Here is a 23,303-nt window from a genome sequence, read left to right on the forward strand (position 1 = left end):
ACTTTAATCTTCAACTTCTGACTAAGCAATCTTACCGTAGCTTTCCAACCTAGCATTGTTGCTTCACAATCTTTGTTAAACATTATGGTTGATATGAAAATTTGAGAGTAAAGGATTTGGGAACAATAAAAACATTCAAAAAAGAATGAGGAAAACTGAGCATACATAATTCCCTCAAGTCTACACTTGGAATTTTTCTATACATTCTCATGCTGTAAATCAATCACTGTAAGCAGCCGTAACACTCCACCATGGTCAACTACCACTTTGCACCCAGACCAAGGAATTCGGATAAGTGGATGGCACATTATATTATGTAGTAATGATTGTAACAATGATAAGGAGAGGCTCTTTTGATGGTACATACACCATTGAGAGAATTGTACAGTAGGAGCAGGAATTATTGAATTTTACATCAATTGATACTATCAGTAAAGAATAGTGACAATGTCCAAGTAAACAATATACCAAAGCTATTATGTCCATAGAATAAATAGTGGATTCTAGATTTGTAAGAACAATGCATAACACAAATAAATAGCCATTGTAATGTGCATAGCATTGCTGAACTAGTGATAACCTAGCGTATAGTTATTCAGCCAGCTGACATAGAAACTACAAGTTGAAGCAGAGACCTCCCTTGTTTCATTGCTGCTTTTTATTTCTGATCAAAATGTAAAACTGATTTTCCTTACACACCTGTTAGTTTACTTTTTGTAACATATTCCTGGTGAAACATCACATTAAAGGAAAGAATGGTACCAGACACATAATGAGTGTACAACTGAATACATGTCCCAGTTATCAATTACTCAAACACTAAGTGGTCATTCCATATTGTTTTCAGCCATGTTCCACCATTACACAAAGAACAGTATGAGCAGCACCTCGGTAATCAACCCATGGAAATTAAAACACTGAAGCCATGATGTAATATTTCTATGTCATAGTGGAGAAAGAAATGGCACACAAAGGGAGAACAAAATAAGGTATGCATTGTTGTTGCTGTAGTTGGCTAAAGGCATGTCTAGGCCAACAACACATCAAACAGTGAAGAAACCAAGCCCGTGGCTTCAACCTTACAATAGTTGAGTTATGCTTGCAGTTAATGTTTAGCATAAAATTTATTAAACAAATTAGTACAAACTTGTTAGAGGGTTATGAAGGAAAACTGAGTGGGTGATAGCTTAAGTTGGGCAAGAAAGCCCCAAACCTCCAAGATCCCTAATATACATTACTACCATACTGCATAATCAATACAGGAATTATGATTTAAAAATACATGTAATTTATACATGTTCACAAGAGAAGTATAGCACAAAATGATGATCTTAGCGTAACCTGTATGGAATTTTGGACAGAGAACATATGAAGGGTATACACTACAACAATATAAGTGAATGTTCATAGCTGCGTTTCCTGTGTTAGACAGAGTTTAGAGTCCAAGTCTTTAGAGTAAACAGTGAATTGTGAAAACAGGTGGTCTACACTAGTATGTAATTCTTGTGCCATTTGAGCGGTCACCTTCCAGGGGCCACTACTCATCGATTCAATTTTTTTACTATACTTCTTGTACAAGACAACAGCTAGGTGGGTAAAATCTTCCTGCAGAAAAAGAGGAAACAGTGTTTAAGCAATTAGAAAATCAACCATTAAATAACAATCTGTTAATACTAAAGTTATACACTGAAACCTCAACACCTCTGTAATCCAGAATACCTCCATAATCTGACATTTGTTTGTATCCCCCCTCCCCCAAAAAAAGACTTTCTAAGTAATAGTACTTCAATAATCCGGCATCCTTGCTAATCTAACACAATTTTCTTATCTCATTGAGTGTCGGATTATAGAGGTTTCACTGTACCATTATACAGAATTATAAACCCACGACGAATTCAATTACATGGCAAGTAATCTTCTTTACGTGAAGGTAGTACTTTAGACGCTGGCAGATTGTCTGTGCTACATTGTGACGAAATTCTGTCTTCATATCATGATGTGACACCACCTGGTCACTACTCCTGGTGGTCATATACCTTGATGAGACTGCAGTCGTCTTTGGGATATGAACTCTCTTTAGTGGCTGCTGAAAAATAAAATATCAGAGTGAAACTTCACCATGCAATACAAAACACTATCATTAGTTGCCAAATATATGTGACTAGCCTATTGTGGTGAGTAGTTTTAGAATTATACCACTAGACAGTAGGAAGAACAAGGAAATCGATTTGTACAGCAACTATACTGAAAACAAAACTATAGGCACTTACATTCACAGTCATAACTTCAATTTGCATTGGTCTACAGCATTGGGATTTGACTTGCATATAATGTTCACCATCGATTGGCAAATCAACCTGTGGTCACTTGCGTATATAAGAAATGACGATAAGTTTTATATCTACCGCATTGTGAACAACACGCATACCACTGGAGACATAAAAAAACAAAAACAAAAAGGGTTTTGAACTTTCCATTAGCAGGTGAATTAAGATGGTGTTAATCGATTTGAGTCTTGCTTCTCTGAGCATTGGCTTGACAAAAACCTTGCATATTTTTTCTTTGTAGTATGCATAATTTTACGTTTTATAAATTTCATTTTTCTCAAAATGCATGCTTGCACAAACGAGGTAGGTTTTTGCTGAGATGAAACTTTGGTGATCAATTCCTTGGACACTACAGAGATATGTAATGCTGAGAAATAATGGAAGTTGTACAAACTAGGCAGGCTTTAGTTGAGACAGTCACATATGCATTGATAAGACATACAGTAGTTACTGTAAATGCTCATTCTGCTGTGTGTGTGTGTGTGTGTGTGTGTGTTAGTTGTTGCACCTGTCTGTTTCTGAATGTGAGTAAACTAATTGGACCCAACCAACGATTCCAAGGCATTGTTCCTGATGAATATCTTTGGCCAACATAAACCCACAACCCTTTGTGGTCCCTACTATTTAGTAATTACCATACCAATTACACAAAACAGTTACAATCTTACTAGATTAACTGTACGCTTTCTGGTTTTTTTAGTTGGTGGTAAAGATGGTGGTTGGTCTTTATTTGACAGTTTGTTAAACACTTCCAAGTTTCCAACATCCTTAGCAGCTGCTAACACTAGTTGGTGCAGTTCACCACTATCAGATGTGTTCCCTAGTGCTTGTAGTGTCTCCTGTGCTCCAGTTACATCCTTCTTAGCTAAACATGCTCTAACAAGTTTCCCAAGAACAGCATCTCGCTTCTCCTTCTCTGCAGGAACACTACTTGAGACCCATTGTGCTCTACACATCACTTTGATAGCATCAGATGGTGTACCCACATGTAAACAGCATTCTACTGCCACCATTGCAATGACACAAGGACTCCACTTTCCTTGATTGCTTATGTAGTGAATGCCATGGTTGTGTAACAGAGATAGAATTTGAAAACCTATTTGCCATTTCTCCATTTGTACAGCATTCATCATTATCAGCACTCCAACTTGACTGATTAAGCTTTGTTCCTGTAATGTCAGTTCACTTTCTAACATCTGATTGCCATTGGCTTGGTGAAACTTCTTGAGACCGTCAATCAGGGCACCAAATGCAGCCCGAATATCAGGTTGTGTCTCAATAGCTGAGGATATGGTCTGTATCAAGTTTACATCAATTGGCAATAGCAACTGTAGGATGCCTCCCAGAGATAGCCATTGTCCATCCATGATTGACTTCTAAAAACACATAAATGTCAGTCAGTATTACATAACACTAGTCATGCACACCCACCCGCACACATAAATAAATTTATTTAACCCTTAAACCCGCAGAAAACTTTTTGGAAATGCGTGTTTACACAATATGGGCACGCATGGTGACACTAGGTGGGGTAACTTAATTCTTACACCCTACAATACACATAGATTAAAAGTGTGTTCACTGGGCTACTTGGAGAAGATTAAATGAACACTGTAACTACAGTGGCTTACTTGTTATGAAGCGATGAACAGTGATAAGTTGTGTCTCCGTGTTTCAAAATTCTTGCCACATGTTTAATTTCAAATGTGGGTGTACTTGCGTGACTCATATATAGCCTAATAGAAAAGTTTAAGACGAATCGATTGGAAGTTTTTGCAAGGTGATTGGAGCAACTATCATTGAGTTATCAACCATCTTGTAAGATATGTACAGGGTTTGCGTGTTTCCTTACTGAAAAGTTATTTTCATGGCTAGTTTTGGCCTCACCATTTAGCATTAGGATAAAATCCTAGGTATCATCTTAATCCTTGTTACATTGCAAGTAGAATGACGTAAATTGCATAGCCATAGGATGGACGCTTTGAAAGTTATAGCACTTTGTGCAAGGCATGCATATTTATTAAGTTTAAATCCAGTTTTCTGCATTATGAGGGGTTTAAGGGGTTAAATATTTGATAACCGAAAAGAAAATACCACAGTACATGTGACAAAACCTGCTTCAATACATAAATTCATTAGTATCTAGATAAGGCAATTTAAAGTAATTATTGTGTTGTATCTTCAGTACCTAAAGCTGTGCAAACAAAATTCACACCATGTATTGCTATCACTGTGCTTGCATGCAAATTACTGATGCCCAAAATATGCCCTGTTTTGGGTGGCTTTTTGTGCAGATAATATTACAGGAGGCAATTAAGGTGGTTGGTGGGATTAATATAGTGGAGCAAAAAGACAACTGAACTCCAGGAGTCCAATTCAGGCTCTCCATGGACCATCCTTACTCCCAAATGTATTAAATTCTAAGCTGTGGTCCTGTTGGTAACGCTATGTGTAGGTATGTCTGTATGATCGATTGGTCACATGTATGTCAACAAACAGTTTTCCATTAGTAACCCTTTGGCCCTGAAGTTAATAAAAGAAAGTGCTTCGTTAAACGCGAATGCCACAAGATGTATGCGTTCAAAGGCACATATCTTGTCAACAGAATATCCTTTGAGTAAATAGTTTGGACCACATAACCCTGTGGTTAACAGCTGTTTTCTTAAGGCTTATCCGAATGTGGTAGCGTGATTGAATGCGATATAAAGTGAACCTACATAGGAAAGAATTTTCAATAGTTTACAACGCTACTACCTGTCACAATGGATAAAAGAAACAAAGGAGGGTTAGTAAAAATTATATGATATTGTAAATCTATTCATTGTGAGTAGTTTAGTGCTAATCTACAGAGGAATAGGTGATCCAAACAGGGATTAGCAGTCGCCCAAGTGTTGTATGTCAAAATGTGCATTTTACATAAAAATAAGTTTCGTTTTAAGAACCACAGCCACCATAGTGGTGTTTGGGGCCAAACAGTTAAAAACAGCCAGTATATGCATGAGATATGAAGGCTACATGTGTGGACATGGCACTAAGCTTTCAGGCAGGCTACAGTGACTGTTCTATTACAGCATTTGATTGACCGGCATCTTGACCTTCCATGGATCTTTTTTGGGGGGGAGGGGTTGCTCCCTGTGCCCCCTTCTGGATCCATTACCAATTCCAAATACAAAATCTTATTAATAGGGTAAACTGTGCAACCAAAATAACACTATGGTCTTATAGAGGTGTGAGAATTCAAATGTTTAACATAAATGTTTCTAATGCTTGAAACCCACAATTAAAGCTTTCAACTTATTGTATCTAAGGAATAAACATTTATTGTTTTTGAGCACTTACCTGTTGAATACTCCTCGTTATAGACAGTGAGTGTAAACGACAGTGAAGTGCACCTGACTCTAGATATCAGTCTGTTAAATTGTACAAACAATAGCAAACTTCTGAACAATTTTACGCATCATGTAGGCACCACTTCCAACTGCATGTGCAGTAGAAATTAGGCATCTAACAAAAGCATTTAAATGTTGTGTGAAATGCTCTTTGATGAACAAACCTATACATTTCTCTAGGAGCTAGTCTCAATACTGAGGGATTGTTTGTGACATACTTGACAAGGTCACTATAATGAGGTGGTCTTATTAAACATCGTCTACTAGTACGGCTTCACACCACCATGAGTAATCACCTCACTCACCTGCACAAGGGGCAAGGTAATAGACAAAAGGTTACCTTGCTGTAACAGTGGTGGCACTGTTGCTGGAATACAAGGTGGGGCTAAACCTTCTGCAAAATCCATGGGTAAAAACCAGTCATTCATTGGCTGTAGCTGCTGGTTGATGCTGAATCTAGCTGGTGAATTGATGCTGTGTTGTGCTGAACTGTTCTGGAGACAATTGCAAGCTGGGGGTGGGGCTGAGACATGCTCTATTGCAGTAGTGTCAGCTGCAGTATTAGCAAATAGGAGTGGCTCTACATCAGCTGGTAGGTTAGCTGGATCTAGCTCAATGCCAATATCTTTTGCCTGTATTAAGATAACATGACACAATATTGTGTAGTGTGTATGTATTAACAAGAACATCATAGAAGACAAAACAGTCCTCTCTGTTATTATGAACATCTAGGGACAGTTATATATTTCTTAGAAATTTTCAAAGGGATTTTTGTAAAAACGGGGGATGTATAGTAATTTAGTACAGCATTATATACTATATTACACTGTGCACTGGGAATCATTTGTGGATGAAAGTGTTGTGAATTTTGCAAATGCATTTGTGAATATTTTCTTGCCAAAGTTTACCCCAATCATAATTGTGTTGATTTAATTAATCCCCCCCCCCCCGAAGAATTTAGCAGGTCTATAATAGCTGTAACTATACTTACACATGAATCTCCAACACGCTAAACTGCAGTCATGCAGCCATGCAATTCGAACACAGAAGCAAACATCAGTAAGTGGAAGCAGAAGGAAATCAAGAGAAATGGGACACTTGAAATAGTTGATTGCTACAGTGTACCTTAGCCTCATCCTATAGCTCATTTATAAAAGGAAAACAAACAAGTTATGCTACTTCTAAAAACCAGGCACACATACAATTAATATTACTAAATAGACATGCTAATGTTATTATTAATTCAGCTAGATAATTAGATTTGTAAATACTGTAATTTAGCGAATTTTGTAATTCATGAATTATTCTGTAATTTAGTAATTACATTGCTATGCACTGCTAAGGAAGCAAAGGTATAACAAACCACTTTAAACTGCAAAAAATTACACACAGAAGTATCTTCTCAACTGTTTTATAGTGTCTATTGTTTTTTCTCGTGCGAATTGTATAGAGAGCCTCGACGCTGCCCTTCATTTTCGTTCATGTAAGTACAGGTAACGCCCCCTTTCAACTCAAAGGATACGCTACCTCTGGTAGCCTAAGAGGCCTTCAACGTTGTTTTGACTTTTAATACAGACAAGAATACAGATTTAATTTAGATTTCAATTCTTATATCCTGGCTGCTTCTTACTATTTTTGCTCCCGTGGGTGCATACGGACAAATAAACTTAGGTAAGTAGGTAGGTAGGCAGGCACACACACACACACACACACACTTTTACAAAAACAATTTCAGTAAACTAGGCACATGCCTGGTTTAAAAGAAATTTCTGGCTATCACAGTGAAGGGCCAACTTCTTTCAATAACCTTTGGTTCCATCACTCTAATAATACTCGCTTCTTACCGGCTAGTAATTTTAGCCCTTCCATGCCACTCGACATCATTCCAAGACAAAGGTTAATCATACCTGGAAACTACTGCTTTGTAAAATCATCCATTACTACTTATATGTGTCTCTCTAGTAGCTACAAAGTTAAATATCTACACAATTTGGCAAATCTTGAGCACACCAATAGCAAACTTGCCACTTTTATACCCATACACTATGATTTAAAATAGTTATATATCCCATAAATTTACTTCATTATTACATCCGTAACGGGATATAACTATAATTTATCACCTCTCCTGTAGTGACTGGGTTGTATACTGCCCTTCTCTGTTGCAACAAGTTCTTGATTCACCATAGCCAATGCTATTGTTTGCTGTAAGGACGTATCTCTAGTGATGTGTAATATATCTAAATTATATTCTGGTGCAGTAAACTAGAATTTTCACTCATAAGGTAGAAATTAAACAAGAAGAACAACTGATGGTAGTGGCAGAGTGATAAAGGGCTTAGGTGTATAGGTGTGGAAGTCTCTAGTTCAAATCCTTAATTTTTTTACACTTTCATGCACGTTTTTAATTTCACATTGACTGTTCTATTAGAGTATCTCAATATGCTTGTTTCACATGTTTGGGTTTTGCTTATATCTCCTTAACTAATACTCTCAGTACTTTCAAATTGCAAAAGGTCCATGCTATGATAGTTAGCCTATATTCTTAAGTTGTTTCTGTCAGTAGTCTACCATGCAGGTGTGACAAAAAATTGCATATGCAATTTTGGAAAATCACTCATAACTTTGCTCACTTCTATCAATTTTCATACAAATTGGAAGACAAATGCTCTATATTATGCTATTTACGCCCTCCCAATTTGAAAAAAGAATCCAATTAGGCTTGCACCAGTTAAGGTAATTTTTAGGTGTTGCAAAAATAAAATTTACGGCAGAAGAAAAACACAAAAAATATGAATATCTTTGAAGGCATGTAGTTCAATAACCACTGGACCAATTTAGCTCAAAGTTGAAATGGACCTGAGGTATGAAAGCCATTTTCTTGAAATACACACTTGTTTGTCGCATGGCTGAATGATGCATGGCTGCACTCAATATTTCTATAAATACAATTGTTTTCATATTGTGATGCAAAATGGTGTAGCATTTTTTACACAAAGTTTACTGGAACAATGAAGATAGTACAGTAAAACTTACAGTCTTCAATAGAGACTACTAGTAGGGTAGGTTGTGTTGTACTGCTTCTTTACATATGTAAGTGTTACACTTGTCAGTAATTCATTACCATGGTTTCGTGCTGATTCATATATTGTGATAATTTATCGTAATATGATTAAAAGTGTCAATAATTGTGATAGACAATATTATATAAATCACAACATAACTCTCCCTTAGGATCAGGGAGGTGGGTCTTGTTTTTAAAATATTTGAACGAAGTTATAGCCCAAGTCTCAACCACAAAGTAGGTAACCAAATTCTAGAGATAAATCGATTCAACTTTTCTGAACTCTACTGAAATTTATTACTGATCTACTGATATTGTACCAATCTGACATCTTTTATCTAATAAGTATGTATGTGATGGCTGATCTGATACAGGTAGTTCTTATAGCATTTTACAGCCTACAAGTTCCAGGCAATTCTTGGTAGGAGCATGCATTAAAGATTTGTGGGTGCTGATTGTCTGGGTGATGTCCACATGATGTAGCAGAGATTTGTATAGTTCTAGACTATTTGGTTTGGTGTAGAAGTGTTATATCTCTACTGTGCTCAAGATACCATAATGGAAATGCACAGTAGGATAAAGCACTTCTTATTGTTTTCTGTGATTTAATATCGTACACTACTCCAGCTTGTTTCAGTACTTTTTATTGATGTGCTATGGTCCCTACTCTAGTTGAAATTTTTTCTGTGTACTTGTTTGTTAACCTTTTTTGTAAATAATTATTACGACTGGTGAACTCACACATACCACATCTGAAATGGTGCCGTGCGCCCCAGTTATATCAATTATCGTCTGAAAATGAAGTACCATAATGCTTCATTGTCGGCTATGTGCAACCCGTTACACAGCAAGAACTGTTCGAAAAGCACCTCTGCAATCAAAATAGCCACTATGAAAAATACGCACAATTTCTGTTAAGAAGGGAAGCCATCACATGCTACCACCAAATCGACACTTTTCGCTGTCAGCAAAGATGAATGGGACACAAAGGAGGACACTGGTAAGTCCATGAAGAATGCATTGTATGTGCTGCGGTATGCCAAAAGGCACCTCTCGGGCCGAAGTGACGTCGAACAGTGAAAAAATCAAGCCCGTATATAGCCTTAGCCGTCACCGAGTTACGTCAGTCTGAAGGCATCAGTCAGTCTGAAGGCATCAGTCAGTTACTTACTCAGTCTTTTGTTAAATCATTTTTTTTTAAATTCTGTAGCAACTTGTTGAAAGCGTTTCGGGTCGATCTGAAGGCTTGTTTGGGCTTATATAGTTTTACCTAACCAATACTGCCTCATCGTTGTCAGGGAAAATTGAGGCTGGTTTTTGGGTGATGTTATTTCATGGGCCATGCCTACTCCTTTGTGGTCCCTAGTATAAGCCAGTTAACTTGTGTCTGTTTGTATGGCTTCTCAATGGGCATTCAAAAACGAAATGGTAGTATACTTTTGTGAATAAGTGTAGTATGTTTGAAGACATGGTGATTAGAAAGATCAGTCAGTAGCTTCTATAGAAAATCAGTTCAACCTATTTTACTTAAATCATCTAGATTGGTAGATCAGTACATCTCTACCTTATTTTTGCAATGGTAAAAATTTGTCATGTGATGAATTTGCATCAGATGCTAAAGTGTATAAAACAGAAATACGGTACGCAATGACAGACAATACATAATTAAATTAACACTACTACTGTTACTACTACAAAGTCATTATTTTTAAGCACCATAAAATGTTCTTCCACTAAGGTATATATAGCTGCAGCGCTCTCAGCCAAATTGCATTATGTTAATTAAACCATAGCTAACCACTTTGGGTCAAATCTAGGTGCTATATGCCTCAGAATTACCATGGTTACATAACCATAGGCAAAAGTTAATACCTTTTCCAGTAACAAATTCCATCGCTGTGTTTCATTGTTCTGTAGAAGGTGACTCTTAATTTCTTCCATGGTACTTTTCTCTACCTACAGAAACAAACCACATGCAATATGATTGTAAAGTTTAATAATTACAATTTGTATAGCAGTGTGGTGTGTAGACATGAGAGCATGGAGCATGAATGGGATGGGAGGGGATGGTGTTGACTTAACTTGTTGAATCAGCTGCAAGTGTTACTGCGAATGCGTCGGTAATGCAGTGCTCTTATTGATGCCGACCTCTGTGAGCCACTGGATACCATTTGTCACATACACACATGTTCACTTAGTCACTGCCTTCAAGCAATTATGTAATAGTGACAAATGTGTGATGAACAATTAGAACACACAAGACACATGTAGTACTTGGTGCCTTTCCATGTCTTTTGACTTTTTAACATTTTGTGCATCACTCTTGAACAATTTCATTGATCTTACTTTGCCAATGACAGATCTAGGTGGGTTTCTGTGACTTCGACAGAAACCCCCTTTTGAATGTAGCTCAGTGGCAGTCTAACTTGCTTTATTAATTCTGTATTGACAGTTATCATCATAGCAAAACACTATGCATACCATCGTGTTATAGTAGCTGCATGCAATTGCACCTGACTATAACTTCCAGTATTAAACCTTCAGCAACACTTTACTTTTCACCTCCCAAAACGATTGAGATACTTTCAACAGAGCAGTTAAGTAACTACTCTAATAGAGCAATCAAAGCTACAGCTCATGCTGTTGAGTTTGGATTTACTGTGATTGTTAACTAAAAGAAGCCTAAAATCCAATCTCAGAGCTTCAAAAACGGCTCAATATTTTCTGGAGGAATGCCTCATTATTTATATGTATACTACAGTATCTTAATTTTCAAAATCTCCCTTTAAAATTCCCAGACCTGCATACCATAGCAAGTTCTTACATCCTGTTCAAACTATCCTAGGTTTGCCAGTGTTTTCAACTCGGGTTATTGAACTTGGGTTGGCACTTGTTCACACTACTGCAATTGACACAAGCTTGATAGTGCGAGTGCAGAATAATAATTAGCTAAAACAAGTGCATGAGCTTTAGATTATTTAGGCACCTAATAAAAAGGTACTAGAATTATAGCAAGAAACCATAGAACCAGCTTAAATAAGTTGTACAATGTTATAGCCACCATTTTAAAAGCTAGTGGGTGCTCCTTTCACTAGGAATATTAACATGTTGTTCGAGCGTAACTGTCACAAAGTCTATTAGAACTATGGTACATCATAGCCCTTTTGAAGAACAGTTTTAGAGCATAGAATATACTCAGTGTGGCCAACAGAAGCAAGTTATATTGTTAACCTAAGCTGGCCAGCTTGGAATGTGTTCACACTGTATCCTATTCCCAACCAACCCACCTCTCCTTATCGTGCTGTGCTGGACTCCGTTTGGCACGACTTGATTGATTCACACTGCAGTTTGTTTTGAGCTGTACCGTGCTCTACCCAGGTTATAAGGTAATGTGAACGAGGTGTAAGACACATCAAGCAGCCTGATGCGCTCAATTTCCAGGCATGTCTAAGGTGGATTCAATGCCTGGATTCAGGATTCAGCACAGGTAATTCCAAGTAGCAACTGTTGCAAGCAGCGATTGCATGATCAATGTGCACGCGTGCAATGGTATTGAATAATACTATCAATTGTGAGTTCTAATTCATTTAATCCCAGGATTCCTTATCTGTTAACCTTATTTACAGTGGTAAATTGTGTATAAAATGTTTCAGCAATAAAAAGTACTGAAACAAGGGATGAATGATGGAAGCTCAGCATTACAACATAACTAAGGGGTGGTCCACAATTTTCAGCCATTTCGTGAGTGTACAAACCATACGCTAGGGAGGAGGAGGTAAAATCACGTGTACACTTTTTTAAAATGCTGATCATGTGAGTCGGCAAGAAATCCAAATGCAGTGATAAGGCTCTAGTAAGCCCTACTGCTACTTCATGCAATTCAGTGTCCAATTAAACGGTGGACTAAGCGAGCTCATGCTGTTAATGCATGGGTCCAAGCCAACACGTGTACTTTGGTGAACTCTGGAAAACAGTGCCAGGGCTGGCTAGCTAGCTAGCTAGCTACCAATGAAATGAGGTTTTATAAGCTGAAGGCAAAGGTAAACCGCATTGGATCATGTTTCAAACTACAGGCAAGAACAGTTATCAGCGTGATAACACATACTACAGGTTTTATATACTTTTATAACAGTACTTACTTATTTCTCTTTAAGTCTTAGTCTAGCAATTAACACTGATAAACGATTACAATTGAATAGCATCTAGCTACACTGGTTGTTGCTTTTGTTTTGTACCTGCAGAAGGTGTTGTTGTGGGTTTAGGAATACTATTGGGTATGGGAGGCTGGATTATGTGGGTACTAATTTGTTCATACTACATAGTTATGGTAGTTGTGGGTTGCCCACAAAGAAACCCTGTCTCTGCAGCGTGTACCCACATCATCCAACTCCAGTCCACCTCTAGTCTGGCGTAGCCGACCCGCATGCGCGTAGCGCGAGGGTCTGGTGACAGCCACATTCAATACCTGTGCCAGCCTTACGAAAAACTGGTGCATCCAATCAGATCGCATAGTGACCAATTAACAATATTCTATGACGTTATTTCCAATTTTCCCATTGATTATGGCGAGCTTCTTATGTCTTTTCCACAACCAGCACAAATGTAAGGGTTTGTAGAGGAAATAGACATCATTCAAGTGCAAGTACAGTAGCTGTTGCACTCTGTTACCGGAAATTGTCCACGTGTTTCGCACGTATTTTAAAATTTAATTGCATTCCATCTGCACAGGTACTGAATGCAGCTGTCACCAGACCCTCACGCTACGCCAGACTAGTCCACCTCAGACTATGGTGAAAATACCCTACAGACTAGTACTGCTGCTGCTACTGCCAGTGATATGGTTTTGTATGAACACATCGAAGATAGCCAAGAACAAGTTGTTTCTATGATGTGTATGTACACATTTGTAAATGTGCATCAGGTTAATACTAATGCCTGCTGTGTGTAGGAACATTTCCTTCAGGGTATCAGCTTCAAAAGCATCTAAATGATAAGTTGCCTAAAAGACAAAACAAACACCATACATGAATTTTGCAATATTAAAGTATCTGGGTGTTTGTCCTGCTATACAATACATTCATGTGTCAACATTTATATAGTACGCTTTTGGCTGGGGGGGAGGGAGTCAGAAAGAGTATTCTTTGTACACTTGCAAAATTGTGGACCACCCCTAAGTGGGAAATCCCTACAATGGTATATGTACCACTTTCACACCTCAGATCAAAGGAAGGCCAGTGCATATATATCACATACCGCACTGGTTCAGAAAAGTTAATGAGATATACGCACTGTACCGTGCATATATCTCGTTAAGCCAGTGCATATATCTCGTTAAGCCAGTGCGTATATCTCGTTAACTTGAGATATTACACACCTAATAGGAGTGCACACTGTATCCAGAAATCATTAGATTTCTTTGATGTTATACTTTATCTCTCTTCTCATATATAGGAAAACAAGCAAGCTGTGATTGTGGGTTTGAATTTTGCCAAACAAGCTATGATTGTGGGGTTCAGTTTTAATACAGTGGAACCTGTCTATAATGGTCACCTTGGGACCAGATATGTCTGGCCTTTATATACAGGTGGCTGTTATAGAGAAAACCTGTATAAGGTGGTCTGCAGCATTTTAGTGGCTATGACCGTAATAAATGAGTAATTATTATTAAGAGGCTCGTGTCAACCGCAATACAGTAATAATTTTATCATAGATCCTTTACACAGAAAGGGCAAGGTGAGCTTTTTATGAATGTTGGTTATAGCTATTGAATACGTTTAAGCAATGAAGCCTGATAGTTTGTATAGCACTTATTGAAAGGCAGGAAGTGTGATCATTCATTGAAACGGTGCCGTGGTGTCAGACTATCGGCTTAACAAGCCACCATAAAAGGAAGCAACCGCTATATGAAGGATGAAGTTATGTACACAGTGATTCATAGGCGAATTCTTGGTTGGCCGTTATACGCGTTAGACAGGTGACCGCTTAATGCAGACCACAATACATACATTTGTATGGGAAAATATTTGGGACCTCGTGACCGTGGCCGTTATAAAAAGGTGACCGCTTAATCCAGGTGACCGTAACACAGGTTCCACTGTACATCAACAGTAGTTTGTTTTTTACTTTTGTAAATGTAGTGATTAAAATAACATAATTAACACTAGTCTCTTAACATTGCTATATTAGCAAAAGTAAAATCAAACTACTGTTTGATGTATTAAAATTGGATCCCACAATCACAGTTTGTTTGGCAAAATTCAATCCCACAATCACAGCCTACTTGGTTCCCTATATAAGAGAAGGGTATAGCAATTAAACATTTTGCCAATTAGGCAAGTCTGCATGCTAAAGTAGAACATATTAGTTATACCACGGGCACTTGTGCTTTGCCTGTATATACGCACTCACCTCGGGCTTGTGCATATATATCAGGCAAAGCACTCGTGCCCGTGGTATAACTATTACATATATCAGAGCTTATGACAACATCCGGTCACCGGACAAAATCCGGTCAAATTGCATAGATGTCTGACCATAATGCAATTTGTCCGGACACAGTGTCCCATCAAAGCACAAGGAAGGAGCCTAAGGGCTGAGCTGGCATGCTATCAACAATAACAGTCACTTGGTTGCCAGGAGATAGTATGCATTCTTACAACCCAAGGGAGTGACCACAAATGCACCATTGCCAACCCTCTGGTGTACTGTAACCACATAACAGTTGCAGTAAGGCATGTGACATCTTACCACTATAATGTTTATTTGCTATGCTACAGTGGACATACTGGCCATTCATCTTCCACATGTCCAGTCAATTTTGGCAATTGTCCGGCCAATTTTGGTTTGCCAGGACATTGTGGCAGGACAACAGAGAATTCTTATCATAAGCTCTGATATATTACCCTGTACATCACTCAATATGTGCATTCTGTTAGAATTCTTCAAAAAAAAGTGCATTCTATTAGAGTATTAAAGCAATACATTATAACTTCTGTCTTCATCATTGGCAAGAAGAAATGTGGGAAAATACATAGGCTGGCTTTGGGGCCATTTGAAGAAATGAAATCCACACAACAAAAAAAAAAACAGCCAAGGGTGCAGCATTCAATAGCCTGGGTAAAGTTTTGAAATCAAAGGTGGCAGCCAAGAATAAATGATTGCATTGGTGTTAACGCTAATATAATGGCTGCACATTATTAACATTAATTTCTTGGTTGCCACCTCTGATTTCACAACTTTTTTCACACAGGTTATTGAACGATGCACCTTTTTTCACAGCTTGGCTGTTTTTGTGTGGATATAAATAAACAAAAAGTTTTAAAACAACAAGATCACTTGCTTAGCATTAACCAGCCAAGCTAAAAAGGGTGCAGTCTTCGCAATGCAATAGAGTTGCAACTTGCACCATTGTGTTTGCCATGAATAGGGGAGTCCATTACGTGGTAAGTTTTTCTCCTACTACCTTTCGTCACTACATACAGAGACAAAATCAGTGAAGAAAAATCAATCATGTACGACTGCTTCGACATGACATAAACAAATGCCCATAACTCACATATCCTTTAGGCTACTGCTACGAAACAAAGATTTTTGAACTCCCCTCAAATAGGTAAATAGGATGGTATCCATGTTTTTATCTTTACACTCTTTCTTCACAAAGAACTAAGCATTTAACAATTTTACAATTTATTTTCATTTATGCAAATATTTTACCCATTGCAATCAATAGACTATACTGAAAATTTAGGCTTGCGTCATTATGTCGGGTTTTCGCAGATCTAGTCACAAATAATGACAGCATCTCTATGTCATTATTAAAACATCTTGACATCATGGCAATATTTCAGTTTGACTTTCATTTCACCCAACATGCTAATGGCACATCAGTTAGAGATTCCTGTAGACCATCAGCACACTACATAAAATACTCATCTGCGTGCTAGAGTATTGAAACAAAGAAAAAACAAGTACCGTTATTACCCTAACCTTATGGCTGGCATTGATCACACACATGACAGTATCACAGACAGTCTCCCAACACTGGTGCTTGAGTAGCAGCTGACAAATCTTCGGCACACTAGACACATCACCATGGTGACGAATCTGGTGTTTCAGCACTGTCAGGACTTCACTGGGATGGCGCTGGTCACAATGTAACACCATCAGGGATAAGTACACCTGAAAGGAAAGTAAATGCTAAACAAAATAAAACATCATTAAATTTTTATCTAAAAATAAAGGGTCACTACACTGACTACAGGACCAAAAACATGAAGAGCTGGTATTAGTCAGGTCATGAAGCTGTGTTTGTGACCTACTTCTGTTGGTCACTATAATAAGGTGATATTCTAATAAGGTAGCCACTGAGTAAGATTTCAATTCCTCCAGACTGCAACTGTTTACTGTGCACATGTATTATTAGTGCGTGACTGAGAGAAAGTCGTCTAGGTTACTAGGTATTACCATCCAATCTAAGTGGAGAATTAGTTAACCACATAGCTAGCAGTGAATTAAGCTGGCTGTAAAGCATAAGGTCTGAGAGGCATTTCTCCACAGATTTATTTATGAAAATGTAGCTATACATATCGTAATTTGAGTTTCACACAAAAAAATTGCATAAAAATATTTTTGTATGATTTACATGAATGACTGCTCTATTAACATCTTAATTTTGTATAATTTTACAATAAAAAAAGCGGTATATCAATTGTTTACTACAATATACAGTCCAACCCACCAATAGCTCTACCTACTTCTTTACTGATGACCTTGGAAGATTTTGACATGAAATGAAATATCTCCATGGCCTTGGCAGATCGCTGTTGGGTACAGCACTTTGTTAGAACGTAGTTCCAAGCTGCAGTAGACACAGCAACACAGAGATCATTATTTGGGAACATGCTGACTAGAATGTTGGTGACATGATCAAGTTTTTCTGGTGGATGATTTAACATGAAGAACTCCACTTGGTCAGGAGAGATCACACAGGGATCGTCTGACAATTCCAATACTCTGATGACTCCCTCACAGTTTGTGTGTTCCATGAAGAAGCTATAATCAAACAATCAAGCATACATCACTATTTGCTTTATAAATTACTCAGTAGATAAAACTAACATTGTTACTATGCACAGATTTGTACATGTTATGCAGTTTTAATTTCAACTACCAATTGTGACCCACTGATCAAAAACTAGGGCTGTACCGATTCCACTTTTTACCGATACTTTAAGTACCAAGAACTTACCTGGGAAGTATCTGCAAGTATAAGTACTGATACCAAGTACCTTAGCTACTTCATTACTGTACACAATTATTTGTAATGTACATCATAACGCATCCATATATCAATTTATATTTGTGTAGTTCATGGTACTTCTGTACAAATTTTAACACAATAATGGACAATTCAATTGAAAATGACTAACTGTACAAGATTCAGTAGAAGTACCAGTTCAACAGCTAGTCAAGTATGCTGTACTATGGCTTGAGAAGTACTCTAATAAAACAGTCATGACAAACTGCTCACCTGATTGCTCTATTACTGACTGTTCTATTTTACAGTTGTAACATGGGCACGAGTGATTTGCCTAATATGTATGCCCAAAGCACAAGGGCTGCGGGCATACATATAGGTAAATCATGAGTGCCCATGTTACAGCTAATATGTAACACTTCTGTTCAGGCTGATAGCTTTGATGCCAATATGAGTGTAACTAGTGGATTCATTCTATATACATGCCTGAAAGATTCGATTATGGTTAGGCAGCAAGTAATGTTGTAGCTATGATTGCTATAATAAACGGACGGGTCCTAGGGATATCACAGAAAAGTCGAGTAGGGCAAATTTCGGGGAATTTACAAACATTTTAATGCTTTTGACTAATCACAACATATACTAAAGACCGAAAGGGTTACAGAGTGGTTAACTCGTGTCATCCGTTATGTGGGCATGTCCACATTCAAAAATGTGCTGAAATGCTTGTGAATACACTGTAAGACTAGCTCTCACCTTTAAGTAACATTTCCCAACTTGTAGAACGGCAAGGATACTGAAACTGAGTGCTTCTTGTGGCAACATTTCAATTTATGGTAACCATCACGTGAGCATTAATTTATTCCCACAATTTATTTCGGTCTGATCTTGTATAAAACAAACAGAGGGCGGCGGTACCATTAATTTATTTCTTCAATTGATTTCAGTCTGAACTTGTATAAAACAGAGGGCGGTACCACTACTTCATCCACATCAAGGCCATGCTTGCTTTGATGAAAGTGGCTTGTTCTTTTAGAAGTGCAACCACTTTCCCGGGATACATTTCAATGTACACCAGTGTACATTTAGATGACTCCCTGTAAAGTGATACGTATACATGGCAAATGTATCCTCTGGAATTCCTTTGATCTGAGGTGTCAAAGTGTTACATTAGAGTATATTGATCTTTTTCTTGGATTGCATTTTCACAGTGAAAATTTCACAATAAAAGAATAACTTTTTCTGCTATTACTAGCATTAATGCTATATTTATTGTATCTATAGAAGTCATTTCCATCGGTGATAACTGGTACCTGCAGCAGTACATTGGCTGATTCCGATACCTCATGAAAACAGCGGTATTGCCCCAATACCGATTACTAGAATCAGTGCAGCTCTAACAGGCCATTTTCCAGTAAAAATGCATTGCCTCGAATGAACTAGATAAAATACAGATGCTTAATAAAAAATATGCATGCTTTAACTGCACTGAGACAGAGCTCAAATTAATGAAACTCATACACCATCATAATTCACCTTTTCATGGGGAGTAAGGAAATCTTTGTTTCATGTTCGTACAATGCAAGGTGTGTGAGTTATGAGAGCCAGAGGTGTATCCAGGAATTTTTCAAGATGGTTTCCAGATTTCAGTGGTAGTGAGTTATATGTATAGATGTAAGGGTCTGGGGGCACAGCCCCCAGCTGCTGACAGATTTTGAGCATTAAAATGCGATTAAAGTTTAGTAAATTCAGTTTCATGGAATATATATATATATTGCTTCCCTTTAAATCCTAAATATTATGCATATCACTTGCCAGATATTGTAGTGAAATTCTCAATGAATAATTTAATTTAAGGTTTAGCTGCTAAATCGTTCTTTCATTAACAATATTCTTTATTTAAAGATTGTATTTCGTTAATACATCTGACTGCTCTATTAGAGTATCTTGATTTTTCAGTGCATAGCTACCTTGTTCTTCCTTCATCCACTTTTGAGAAATCCATGTTAGTTTCCTGTTACTATATTGTTCTATGTATATTTGTGCTGCTAAACTAAGATAGGCTGGTGTTTCAGCTGCAAGCCAACAAGTTGAAATATCAAAGGGGGTTTCTGGAACCCCAGAAACCCCCTCCCCCCCCCCCCCCCCCTCCAAATACACTCTTGGGCGCTTATTTTATGATGCGGTAGAAATAAAGTTTACTGTAAGTATCACTATGAATAACAAGGATTCCTATTGATATTTCAATGCACTGTGCATGTGTAAATTCAAAATAATTTCACTGTGAATATGCATGAATGGTTGATAATTATGAGTGCAACAGCAGTTACACTGAGAATGTACTAAGAATGTAGTTGTCTGTAGATGTGCTTGGGTACAGGGGGTTGTTAAACTAAGAAGGATTATTATACAACTTTTGGGCATGTGACAAATTGTCCATGTCAGGACAACCACATTTATTTTTAGCATAATCACTGTACAAATCAACTATCTTGCTACTCCTACTGTCTAGCGCTATAATTCCGAAACTACTCACCACAGAAGGCTGAAACTTTGGTGATCCATTACTGCAGATAATGCTGAGGAAAAAAATCCGAAATTGTGCAACAAGTTGGGTTTTTGCTGAGACAGTCACAGTTTAAAAAGGAGGTAGGGATCCAACTGATAAAAAGTAGTGAAACAAGAGATGAATGATAGTATAGCATAACTCACTGAGAAATCCCTACTTTGGCATTGACAGCTATAACATACCAATGTAGGGATTTTCTCACAGAGCTATGCTGTAATACCATCATTCATCTCTTGTTTCACAACTTTTTATTACTCGGATCCCTATTTCATTTTTAAATTAATAATTTTTAAATGTACTATTGAATAGGCATGACACAATTATACTCATAATTTTTTTTTTTAATGAGCATTACGATTATGAGCAGTTCTCAAACAAATGCCTCAAAGAAACACCCAAAAGTACGCAACCAGTCTTTGTCAATAATTTTAATTGACTACTTCATTAGATCATTTGCACATTGATGTTTCAGGTATATTCTATTTTTTAGCTGGTTGCTACATTAGAGTATTTCATTTATTGTGCTTACCTGACTGTTTTATTAGAGTTTATCAAATTTTTAACAAAAATCCTAGGCTTCATTAGATGCCAGCATAATTCCTGATTCCCACACATACTAAATCATGCTGGCATCATCTCCATATCCCTAGTATTGAAAACTACTTCAGTACAAGTAGACTGCTTGCTAGAAGTCATAAAATGAAGTTCAAGGAAAATGCTAACAAGTCGGATTTTCACTCGGTGGGTCACGTATTGAACCAAACAATTTTTTTAAAATCCGTAACAATCAATTGGAAGCATTTTGGGTCACACCGTAGACACTTTTGGGCTTGATTATACCTAACCAATTGCCATGAAGGTATTGTGAGGCTGGCTTTTAGTCAATACAAGTATAAGGAAAATTATGAATTTTAAGTTCAATTAGGGATCATAGAAAATAATTAGGGAAACAAGGGAGGTTGCCTACACCTGCAGATATACTAGTGAACATTTAATCTTTATAATTGTAGTGAAGATGCTATAGAATAATTGAAAGACGAGAAGACCCCATGAGCTTTACTATATGGTTGGAAGAATCTAACTTAGGTAGTTTTGTTGGGGTGACACCCTTATAAAAAAGTAACTAAGGGGCAAAGGACTTAAAAATAGTTTAAGTTAAGACAATAAGGGGGGTACCTCGAAATGTTTCCCTACTTTTAATAGACTAAATTAGGGATTAAATGTCCACTAGCTATATCTGCAAGTGTAGGTGACCTCCCTTGTTTCCCTAATTTTTTTCTATGATCCCTAATTGAACTTAAAATCCATAAAAGCTTTCCTTATACTTGTTTGTTTACTTTTTTTTGTAATATTATTATAACTGGTGAACCCACGCACACTGTATCAAAAGGAAGAATGGCACCAGAGTTAATCAGTGTTTTTGTCTAAACATGCACCCCAACCATCAATAATTACTAATTCGAAAGTGACCATTACACCTCACTTTCAGCTATGTTCAGCCTGTTACACAGCACTACAAAGAAGAACAGTATGAGAAGGGCCTCTGTAATCAATCCAGTCACCACAGAAAATACAGACGATTCGTGCTCCAACTGTCAATGACCGACTCGAAAGTGAAATGATCATTATGCTTTACTTTCAGCTATGTTCAGCCTGTTACACAGCATTACTAATGAAGTACAGTAGAAGAAGCCCTCTGCAATCAATCCAATCACCATGAAAAATACGGACGAGTCCCATCCAACATAGGAAAGCCATTGAGCTAGCTACCGTGAATTGACACCTTCAGCTGTCTGAAGCGACGTTGAACAGTGAAAAAATCAAGCACATAGCCTTAGCCATTATCGAGTTAAGTTTGTCTGAAGGCATTAGTCAGTCCGTCAGTAGAAAATTTCATTGAATTACAAAAAATTTGAATTCTGTAGCAACCTTCTGAAGTGTTTTTGGCCGTTCTGGAGACACTTTCGGGTTTGATACTGCCAAGGCACCATGAAGCTATTGGAGGCTATTTCTGGTCAATACTTTTTTGTGAAAACGTGCTAACCTCCATGACCCCTAATATACAGTATTAGTATACTGTATGATTAGAAAAGTGTGACGGCGGTATGCAAAAATATACTTTATCATACCACTGTATATTAGGGAGCTCTAGTATGTACATGTGTGCAGATCACACGTGTACTAGCATAAATGCGTCTCACTACACACACACGCACGCACTACAAGACGCACACATCACTCACTTCACTAAAGTTGCAGTGTTACTATAATGAATCTTCACTTGATGACGAGCACATAACTCCAGGTAATCCAACACTTCTGACAGTAGTGTTTCCATGGTGATATGCTGAGGCAGTCGATTATACAAACTACACAAATGAAAAAACTTTTGAAGTGCAGATCATCTTCATGACTAGCAGCATTGCTTGTTAAATTATATAGCCACATGATAAATGGTACCACTCAAACGCAATGTTGTCTCACAAGAGTGCAAGCGATTAAAAACTTACTAATTAAAAGATGTGGCAGGCATTTTGCTTACGAGTATTCATCCCATTTCGTTTGGGATGAATACTCGTAAGTGAAATGGGTGCCACACCCTTTAATTAGTAAGTTTTAAAATTGCTTGCACTCTTGTGAGATGACGTTGCGTTAGAGCAGTACGTATCACACATAATTAATTGCATGAACTGTATGT

General features: G+C 37.5%; 1 protein-coding gene across 1 annotated transcript in view; it reads right to left on the reverse strand.

Annotated features, from left to right (window-relative positions):
- Positions 1-1,258: 1,258 nt before the first annotated feature.
- The window catches only part of LOC136236594 (uncharacterized), a 30,654-nt gene continuing 8,609 nt past the window's right edge, over positions 1,259-23,303 (reverse strand). The window contains exons 6-13 of the mRNA XM_066026810.1: positions 22,849-22,974; positions 17,534-17,831; positions 16,767-16,958; positions 10,653-10,736; positions 6,022-6,348; positions 2,996-3,703; positions 1,904-2,086; positions 1,259-1,605 (exon numbers count right to left, since the gene is read on the reverse strand). Of these exons, the coding sequence (XP_065882882.1) occupies positions 1,405-1,605; positions 1,904-2,086; positions 2,996-3,703; positions 6,022-6,348; positions 10,653-10,736; positions 16,767-16,958; positions 17,534-17,831; positions 22,849-22,974 (2,119 nt within the window). The 3' untranslated portion in view covers positions 1,259-1,404. The remainder of the gene's footprint in view (positions 1,606-1,903; positions 2,087-2,995; positions 3,704-6,021; positions 6,349-10,652; positions 10,737-16,766; positions 16,959-17,533; positions 17,832-22,848; positions 22,975-23,303) is intronic.

The sequence above is a fragment of the Dysidea avara genome, chromosome 10 (assembly GCF_963678975.1).
Source record: "Dysidea avara chromosome 10, odDysAvar1.4, whole genome shotgun sequence".
Lineage (NCBI taxonomy): Eukaryota > Metazoa > Porifera > Demospongiae > Dictyoceratida > Dysideidae > Dysidea > Dysidea avara.